General features: G+C 35.2%; 1 protein-coding gene across 2 annotated transcripts; it reads left to right on the top strand.

Moving 5' to 3' along the window:
- Positions 1-240: 240 nt before the first annotated feature.
- On the top strand, positions 241-9,179 carry LOC145630129 (uncharacterized). 2 transcript variants are annotated; one of them, XM_081682371.1, is made up of 4 exons: positions 241-447; positions 573-680; positions 5,125-5,231; positions 6,226-9,179. In XM_081682371.1, exon 4 carries the CDS (start codon positions 6,363-6,365, stop codon positions 8,739-8,741), a length of 2,379 nt encoding a protein of 792 aa, XP_081538497.1. In that variant the 5' UTR covers positions 241-447; positions 573-680; positions 5,125-5,231; positions 6,226-6,362; the 3' UTR covers positions 8,742-9,179. The 2 variants fall into 2 exon arrangements, with proteins under 2 accessions (XP_081538497.1, XP_081538496.1); XM_081682370.1 differs by lacking the exon at positions 241-447 and having other exon boundaries at positions 549-680.
- The last annotated feature ends 1,393 nt before the right edge of the window (positions 9,180-10,572 follow it).

Raw genomic sequence — 10,572 nt, 5'->3', positions numbered from 1 at the left:
AGGATTTTTATTTTTTCCAATATGAATTTGCATATGTCAAATAATCTTTTAAAGTAGAAAATCATAATATTAGCTAATAATTCATACCACAAGATTCTTTTGCCACATATAAGCTGACTAAGGTTAAGTCCGCTAACCACAAAATTTGAACACGCGTTTAGGTTAATATATAACCGTAGTTAACACCTTCCACTTTTTATTACAAAAACCGTAACTTTGGTTACAAATACGGTTAAAACTTATCCTTGGTCAGACTCCTACACCAAATCCTTTAACTTAACCCGAGTCAAAATTTAACCATGGTTACTTTTTCTTCTAGGAAATAGAGAATTATGATTATTATTTAAACCCTCCATTTGGGCATTTGGTTAATGTTGTTATAGAAAATGCAAAAATATCATTAATACCCATATTTCAACTTTCCTCTCTTTTGTTTATTCATCTAAGGTTCAAGAACATATTTTTTTTTGTTCAATATTTTTTTTATTTTTTTATTTTTTTTTCATTCTCTAAAGAATTTTTTGATTTTTTTTGTTTTTGCTGACAAAAAAATTATTGTTTGTTGTTCTTAGATTGATACTCAGGTCATTTTCGAACATTCCAGACATAAAAACTCCAAATTCATGGCGGTCCTTGCATTTTGAATTGAACTACTCTACAGTGACGTTGCTGTATTTTTGGTATAAATCTCATTTATTTTTCTTTGCTTCATTTACTTATTTGAATTGTATTTATATTTGAATTCATGGAATTTATTTGATTTTTGGACATTAAAAGTGTAAATTTCTGTTTGTAAGTTTGCACAGATTATACATTTTTAGGGTTTGAGTTTGAATTTGTTGGTGCTGTGTGAAATTTTGTTTTTAATTTAAGTTCGATAAGTTGCTGAAATTTAATGTTTGATTGTAAAAATGAGGAATTTATGGAGTAGAGTGAAGTTTATGGATTTTTTGTCATCGGGTTTTTTTCCCTCCATTTTTTTTGGCTGTCAAGTGCTAGGATCTACATTTTGCTGTTTTTCATCTGAATTGGTGGTGTTTATGTGTAGTTGTAAAGTTGTTGATGAATTTTGCAAATTGAGTCCTGTTCTGAATTTTTCGAGGCGAATTATCAGATTTAAAATTTTTGCTTCTGTGCCCCTTTTTGATAGTTTTTGAAAAATTAAAAGGTTAATGGTTGAACTCTGTTATTCCTTTTATTTTATAAACATATATTTTTGTTTTGATTTGATTTGGATTTGGTTGCCAATTTGTCATCGAATGTTCTTGAGAATGTTTTGGTTTTTCGTGACATTTGTGAACTGCTGTGTTACTTCATTATCATATTTAAAATACAAGTAGATGGTGAGAAAAAGGCTTTAGGAATGTTGGAATTCATGTAGATAACTTTAAAAAAGAGGTTTGTTTGTGTCATGAGTGTGGCGTTGAGTAATTCTGTTACCAAGTCAAGAGAGGTGGAATTTATTTCAAAACCGACAAAATTTCTTTTGTCGGAGTAGTCACTTAATATGCTTCCCTTTTGGGATTAGTTATGTGTTCATATAATTATGGATGGATGTCCGTTGGAAGATACGTAACGACAAAATTCCTTTTGGGAATGGGTTTTTTTTTAAAAAAAGATTTTCTTTATATAAATGTTTTTTTTTTTTTGCTTTAAGGGTTTGGCATAGAAATTAAAGGAGTTGTTTGTCCATGATTTTGGGAATACTCTCCTGTAAGTGCATACATATTTTGATTTGTTTGCATGGTTGACGTTCAAGTATATAATTTCTCGTTTTTCGTAACAATTAAACCTTTAAGGCCATTGTAATATGGAATTGGTATAGGTTAATAGTGATAGTCAAATGGGATAGTAAGTGACAAAACTTAATGAACTTGTTAGTTCTCTCTTATGTTAGGGGCATTTTGGAGTTCAAAATCACCTCCTGAGACCTTTTTCATTGCCAGCATTGTTAGTTGCCACTCTGACGAGGTTTATGATTTTCTTGTAGTGTTTTCTTAGTAGCCTCTTATGGCTATGTCTCCAAATATCATGTTTGGTCTAGTTTGCTTGTTTTTGCTTATTATTGAGCTGAGGTATGAGTGAGTTGGTTGTTTCTAATGAATAGTTACTTGCAATTGTCCTGGAATGTTCATAGGTTGTCACACATATATTGAAGGAAACCCTGATTCTTTCAGCCCCTGTATATGGTAGGGCATTTACGGTTAGGGGTTTAATTTGGTCAGTAGAGGGGACGATTATCTTGGATACAGTAATAGTACATTAATGTGGTAAAATAAAATGTATCAGCTTCACCTCTGGAATCATGGGGTCTGTTTTGTGTAACTTATATTGTGCAGCAGTGACTGGCCATAATGTCACAAATATTCTGTTACTTTTATTTGTTTTATGTTCTGGATCACCTGGCTTTGTTGATATCATTAATAGCATCATTGAACCAGTAAAAGCATTTTGTTTGAGGTTTTAACTGAAGATTTGTTTTAGTTTATCTAGGTCACAGACATAGAGGAGTCACTGGTGAAAAATATAAGTTGTGCATTGTACACTGATAGTCATCATTTTTCATCATGTGTTGCTTGCCTTTAGTTTGAGGATGATATCTGTATACAGACAGGCATTGTTGATATATTGACTCGCATGATACAAGTATCACCTGTGCATTGTCCTTATTTTATGAAAATGTTTAATGAATCTACCTCTATTATGTGAATTAAATTGATTAATCTTTTGTGCCAATGAGTATTTAGTATGATGGTCAGTGTACAAAATGCCACTTTTTCAGCTGACTTGAAGAAATAATTGATTGAACTATGGTCAAATAATCCAGGTCTTCTTTGAAGGAAGATCTTGATTGCTTGTTTAGTAAATTAGTACTTGTTTAAAGGCTGTGGTATTTACACATTATTTATTTATTTGTGCAATAACTTTGAGGATGCATTTTAATACATCTCTCTCTCAGCTGGATTCTCCTTTTTATATTTGGTCTCGTCTTGTCTCATTGACTTTCCTAATCTATCTACTAATGATGATTAATCTCAAAGGCTCATATTGCTAAAAGGGGGTACACGTGTGACAATAAACACTAGAAGTTTACCTTAAAATGGGAACAATTGTTTAGTGTGTATCAAATAGTAATGGAATCTTAGAAGAAACAGTTCTTATTTCGAGAAACAAATTAGGAAATTAGTTATAGGTTTTAAGTACCGTATTTTCTCCCACATTTACCATTTGCAATTCTCTTTCATGGCTTCACCGTATCTAGTAACACCCTCACTGCCTCTATAAGATGCCAACTTCAATGTTTTGATGTAATGAGATAATTGAAGGTGTGGGCATCTTGATAAATACAGATAAGTTAAGTATACAATCAGCTAAGATTTAAGAAATAAGTTCACAATCTCATAGATACGGATGTGGCTTTATCATATTTTTTTAAAATTCTTTTGCATGTTGTAAAATTTTGGCAGCAGGGATGAATGTTTGCACACTTGGAGGTCTCATTGCAATTCATTTTTGACGAGATAGTGATTTGTTGTAATTTTGTAAAGTACTCTATAGTTTATTTTCATGCAAGTTGAGGTCAGATGTGTTTTTTTTTTGGATGCAAATTTATCTTTTACTTTTTATATTAATTTTGGGGTTAAGCTAACGAATAGAATCATCAAGATTTATTAATTTTGGATGGCTATTAGTGTGATAAAATGTATGAATGGTTATAAAGGCATAACTTCCTATTTGAACAAGTTTGATTGTGTTATCAATATTTTTTATTTTTCTTTTGCTTAAACCTTTTTTCCTGTATAAATTTATTTGTTAGTTGTGTGTCAGGGTTTGATTGCTCTCATCTATGCGCAGATGTTTGTTTGTTTCCAGGCATATAAAGATGATCATCTACATTTCTTTGGTGAATCACTTAATATTGTGCTTCGTTATTTTAATTTATGCATGTATTTGATATCCATGTGTTGATAAGATGCTTGCTAGATAATAACTAGCTATTGTAATTTTAAGTTTGCTTATAAGTATTTATATCTTACATGCATGTAAACAGGTTTATGGTAGTAACTGGTGAAAAAGAAATTGACTTATAAACTTGTGTCAGTTGTGTGTAGGCATTTTGTTGGATCCTGGAACCTTTTTATTTTCTTTGTTATGATTAGGAGTTTTGCAACTGGCTTTGCAGTTTTTCTTGTTGATGGGTTTCATTTTTTTTCTATCTAATATGTTTGTTGAAGCATTGATTATTGAGATTTGTAGTTATTGACTTGATATACAGACATTTCTAGCCAGAATGTAGTTGTGTATAGTGTTTTTTTTCCTGCATCTCAAGCCAATTGGTTTTTGTTTAATGTTATCTTGTTATATTCTTTGTCTATTCTTAGATACAAGAAAAATTGCTTTGTTTTGCTCACACGGGCTCACTTGTCTATTTTTTGGTTCTAGTTTCTAGTCTTTGTAATTGAATTCTTTTTTTTTTATTTTGTAGCTATAATACAGGTTGTTTTCTAATACTTGGAATTTTATCAACCAACCTGAGTATGTTTGTGTAATAAAATATTCCCACCATAAGCATAGAAAAAATAGATACAACGCTTTTTGTGCTGTAGGCTTTCTTGTTATGATTTGAGTTTAGTTTGGTTCTTAAATCTGCTGTGTTGGTTGATCAGCATTGGATCACTGGCGTGGTAACATGTTTAATCACAGCATATCTTTAAAGGGCTTGACCTACTCAAATTTGTTGGGTCTATATGAGAGATTTTCTTATGATTTGTCTGCATCAAATTGCACTGATTATTTCTTCTAGCTGTTGGCTCATTTACACAGTTATACTTGTCTATTTATCACTATTGTACTGGCCTTACTGCCGCAGATATTTTATAATTGATTGAGTCTGTTGCATTAACCGAAGTTTTCTGAATACATAACATAGTCCACACTGCAATTTTAATGCATTTGTAGCATGTATTCATGTTTTCTCTTCTGTAGCTCCTAATTATAACTACTGAATAATGCCTGATAGTTAATAACGTGCCTTACCGACCAGCTTATAATTGTGATTTATTTATTTAAATGTCGTTTATAATTGTATGCTCATATCTTAGACATTTCTATATTTACTTCCAGGTAGGACTTGCAAAAACATAAGTTATATAGTCTTCATCAGTGCTTGCTTCAGGTGTTGTGGTTTAGTGATGAAAGTATGTTTCAGAAGACTCAAGTGAAGCCATCTGGTTAGTATTCGGATCCACAAACCTCCTTCAACATGCAGACTTAGAAACTTATAACATTTTCTTCCCTAAAATGGCTTATATAATCATCATAATTGCATTTCTGAATATGCAACTGTTTCTGGGTTGTACCTTTTAAATTGTTAATGTTATATTTGTTACCTATCCAGTCTAAATATGTTCCATTTTAAAAAAATCCTGTCTAAGTATGATCAATTGTAAATGAAAGCATTTTCGGGATGAAGTAGTTCTCTGATATACAAGATACTTAAATATTCAAGGTTTCCGTCCCCAGCACTATGTATTTGACTTGGCTTATTTTGGGCCTGTTTTTGTTCAACCCCTTTAATGCTATTAAACCATATAAAGAATTTGACATATTAGTTTTCCAGTCATGGGGGCGCTATATCTTTCTGCATTTATTTAATCTCGGGCCTATGAAAGTTCTTTGGTCAAAGTCCGTCACTGCACACAATTCCCTTTTGTACTGTTGGTGGCAATGAAATATACATACAAATTAAAATAAAATAAAAAAGCCTCAAATAAATTATTATAAAGAAGGGGTTTTGAGCTTGAACTATTGTTTGTATCAATTTTAGTTGAAATCTATCGTAACTTTGCAAACTTTGACCTTGGATTATTCGATACCGTCCTGCAGACCTTGGGTAAAATAGCCCCATAGCTTTGTTCTTACTCCTTTCTTGTTTTTATCATGTTAATTTAGGAAGTAATTGATTGATAAGAATTGCGTATGTAGATGTTGGACCCCTTTCCGTAATTTTGGGCTGAAGGCAGTAACAGTTGGATGTTTGGAACACTTCATGCTTAATTTGATGTAGGCATGGACCCGAAGAAGGAAATTTTGTTCTTATGTGTTTCTTTAATATAAGCATGGACTATAGGAGAATTTTTCCATTTAGCAAAATCTTATGTTACCTTTTGGCTATGTGATTATGTATTACCCTTATTCATTATTTTTGTCTGTTAAATAAATCAGGTCTTGGTTGATGGAAGCAAGAATCTTTTCTTCGCTTTTGCAATAATTTAGCGTAGCTGATTTGGAAGGGGTTCTCGTTTCAAGCACCTAGTATAGCGAAACATTGACAAGGAAAGGGAGAGGCAAGTCTGCAAAGGATGGAGTGCAATAAAGATGAAGCCATGAGGGCAAAAGATATTGCTGTCAGAAAGTTTACAGAGAAAGATTTTGCTGGTGCAAAGAAGTTTGCACTGAAGGCTCAGACTTTGTATCAGGGGCTTGAAGGCATTGCACAGATGATAGCCACTCTTGACGTATATATAACATCTGAAGCTAGGATTAATGGAGAGATGGATCTGTATGGCATACTTGGTGTTACTCCAGTAGCTGATGACGAGACTATAAAAAAGCATTACAGAAAGTTGGTACTTCAACTTCACCCTGATAAAAATAAGTTTGTTGGTGCTGAGGGTGCTTTTCAACTTGTGACAGAAGCTTTTAGTTTGTTATCTGACAAAGCTAAGAGATCTCTTTACAATAGCCGGCGTAACGTCAAATTAGCCCAGCAGAAGGTCCCTTCTCAGCCTGGTGTTTCATCAGGGTTTGCAGGCAATGGACAGTCCCAGCCCAGATTTTCAAATCATTTTAATGTTCCAGTGCCGCCATTCAGTGCTGGAAGAACAGCTGAGCAAAAGGTTCCAACTCAGTTTGGACCCAGGAGAGCGGCTGAGCAAACTTTTGGGACCCAATGCAGTAGCTCCTCCCAACAGAAGGTCCCTACTCAAAGTGGGAGTTCAGCAGTCCCACCTGAAGTTAATGGTTTTTGTAAACATCCCAGTTCCAGCTCTTCACGTGGAAAGGCATCAAAGAATAGCAGTAAAAAATCTTCTCCATCAATTCAATCATTCTTTAAGAAAGGTGATACATTCTGGACTATGTGCACTAGATGCAAGATGCAGTACGAGTATATGCGAGTTTATCTCAATCAGGTTCTGAAATGCCCACATTGTGAAGAGGGCTTTGCGGCTGTGGAAGTACCTCCACCTTCAAATCTTTCTCCAATTCGCCCTCAACAATATCGAAAGCCGCCTTTGAGCTCAAGACCTTCAGTGTCTGGGGCTAATAATTCATCTGGTGCTGCAAGTGCTCGTTGGAGCCCTCTATCTGGAACAACAACCTATAATAATAATAATTCCTTTTCTCCAAACACCACATCTGTTAGTGCTCATACTGCTCAAGCCACAAGTGATCAGCAGCTGGCGGCTGAAAAATTGAGAAGAGAGTATGGGGTGGCAAAGGCAGCTGGTAAACGGGAGAGGAGTAATGATCCTGGATTTGTATTAAGCGGAGATGATCTTCTAAAGAGGATGAGGGAAATGAATGACCGTGTTAAGAATTCTGTGGGTGGCATTCCAAGTCAACCATGGATAGGAATTAGGGAAACCGGAAAAGGAATTTCTCCTTGCCAAAGCGTAGGCAACTCTGAATCAGGAAGGTCAAATTTTTTCACAGGAGCCAGTCCCAAGATTAATAATGCCACCAGAGAATTTTCAACCGCAGAAGTCAGAAAGATGCTTTCTGAGAAAGCTCTTCTGGAGATACGCAAGAAACTTATGGAATGGAAGTTAGAAGAAGAGGCCATGGCTGCTGCCAAAGAGAAAGAGAAGGTGAAACAAAAGGAAAGACAGAAGTCAAAACTTGAAAATGATGTTGCCATTCAAGAGCTGGGGAGTCGTTCAGGATTTTCTTCTGCTGGTAAAGCAGTAAAAGAAGATGTTGAGATGGTCACAATGACTGTGCCAGATCCTGATTTTCATGTATTTGATTTGGACAGGTCAGAAAGTTGTTTCGGAGACAATCAAGTGTGGGCTACATATGATAGTGATGATGGAATGCCCCGTTTCTATGCTTTGATTCACGAGGTCATCTCTTTGGATCCATTCCAGGTGAGGCTTAGCTGGCTGAACTCCAAAAGCAGCGCTGAGTTTGGTCCCTTGGAATGGGTAGGTCATGGTTTTATTAAGAGCTGTGGGGATTTCTGGATTGGTAGAAGAGTAATAAACAATTCACTAAACTCTTTCTCTCACAAAGTTGAGTGGTGTAAAGGGTCCCGTGGAGCTATCCAGGTATACCCACGAAGGGGGGAAATTTGGGCTCTATACAAGAACTGGTCTGCTGATTGGAACAAAGATACTCCAGAAGATGTTGTACATGCCTACGACATGGTGGAAGTGCTCGATGACTACAATGAAGAGCAAGGTGTGCGTGTTGCCCCTCTTGTGAAAGCTGCTGGTTTCCTAACTGTCTTCAATAAGCAGCCTGAACTAGGGGTAAGGCGGATTCCAAGGGAGGAAATGTTTAGATTCTCTCATCAGGTTCCTAGCCATGTGCTCACAGGTGCAGAAGGCCTGAATGCTCCAAAGGGTTATGTAGAACTAGACCCTGCTGCAACACCGATGGAATATCTTCAGGCTTCACCAGATATCAAGGATCATACAATGGAAACAGGCTCTGGCTCAGGTTTAAGCGCTGAATAGGTAGGCTTTAGCCCTCTTAGTTGAATGAAGCAGCCATTTCAAATTAGCTAGCGTTTTGACATGAAACCTTGGTTAGAATTCGCATCAAAGGAGCTGTCTTTTTGGTAACCTTTAGTTGTTTGGTTTGGGGGAATAGGGGTATAGGTTACACCGGCTAACTTTCTGGATTTTGCTCATGTCCACTGAGCAAAACCTTGAAGTATGCTTTATAGTTTTTCTTTAGAAAATATTGGTAATTTAGAGAGGGGGATGGTTTTAGTTGGTTAATTAATGTAGAACTATAGATGGAACCTCTTTGCTATATCGGGTCTAGGATAGTGATTTTTTTTTTTTCCCAAACCTGCATGTTTGGAATCTAAACTGTACAAAATCTTGCTGTGAATTTACGCAGGATTGATCTTTGGCCCTTGCAATATTTATGAGTTCCATTCGGGTTCATCGGTGTGTTCTTTTATTACTTGTTCTTTAACATATACTACGTATCTCATAGTAAGCATGTCAAATATGAATCCTCGCTCACTGTTTGTATGTTTTGTGAAGCTTTTGGTTTAAATGAGACCATACGTACATCGGTACAAAGCACCCTAACAATTATTCCCTCTGTTCGACTTTTCATAAAAGGGTGTCCCTTGAAAAGTGCCTCATACCATGTCATTGGAGACTATGATTCTACTCTCACAAAATTATTTTAGGTCCTACTACTTTTCTATCTCATCACTTCCACTCAACCAAAACTTTAAAAAGCAAAACATGATCATGGGGCAAACATTTAGGGACGGAGGTAGTAGCTAGTTGTCCTTTATAGATAACATTTATGAATACCACTGTACCAGTAGTACCACCTTGGTTTTCCTATATGCTTTTCCCAAGTTAAATGCTTAAATTAAGTTGAGACATTTGTTTTTTCAAGGTCAAATTGCAAATATGTTGTGCATATGAAGTACTGGAACATCATTTACTTCACTACTTCAGTAATATACAATTATACATACTTGTAATAATGTACGATTGTACTAGTAATAAAAAATACGGAATTATCATGTGAGAATTTGTTGTTGTTGTTGTTGTTGTTGTTTTTTTTTTTTTTTAATTTTTATTATTATTTTTTTTATATATTCTCATTGTGACAATAATGTTTTTGTACCATTGAAATATTTGAAAACATTTTTTTTTTAAAAGGACTTTTTACGTAAAATAAACCTACTTTTGTGTTTTTATTTACTATTTTTAAAATTTTTCCATTGAACTCATGTTTAATACTTCTAATCTTCAAGATTTTATGATGTTTATAAAGATTAGAATTGTCAATTCGAGTAAACGGATCGGGTTTGGGTTGGGTAAGAGTGGGTTGGGTCAACTCGGATCGGGTTAATTTAGATTGATTTCATAATCTATGCTGGTCGGGTTTGGGTTGAGTCATGCTTGAGTCGGGTCATACTTCTTATCGGGTTTGGGTCAGGTTTAGGTCGGGTTAATAATAGGTCGGGTTACATTCAGGTCGGGTAAACAATAGGTCGGGTTTAATTCGGGTTTTCACGGGTTAAAACAGGTTAGGGTAATTCTCGGGTTCGAATCGGGTTCGGTTCAAGTCAATAATTAGCGGGTTAGAATCAGGTTGGGTCATTCTCGGGTTTGAGTCGGGTTCGGTTCAAGTCAATAATTTCCGAATTATAATCACGTCGGGTAATTTTCAAGTCGGGTCATTCTCGGGTTCAAGTTGGGTTCGGTTCAAGTCAATAATTTGCGGATTATAATCAGGTTGGGTCATTTCCAAGTCAGGTCATTCTTGAATTCAAGTCGGGTTATGTTCAAGTCAATAATTTGCAGGTTA

The sequence above is a fragment of the Chenopodium album genome, chromosome 5, assembly GCF_948465745.1.
Source record: "Chenopodium album chromosome 5, dcCheAlbu1.1, whole genome shotgun sequence".
Taxonomy (NCBI): domain Eukaryota; kingdom Viridiplantae; phylum Streptophyta; class Magnoliopsida; order Caryophyllales; family Amaranthaceae; genus Chenopodium; species Chenopodium album.
The sequence above is the reverse complement of the archived record's forward strand: the minus strand, read 5'-3'. Positions and strand labels throughout refer to the sequence as shown.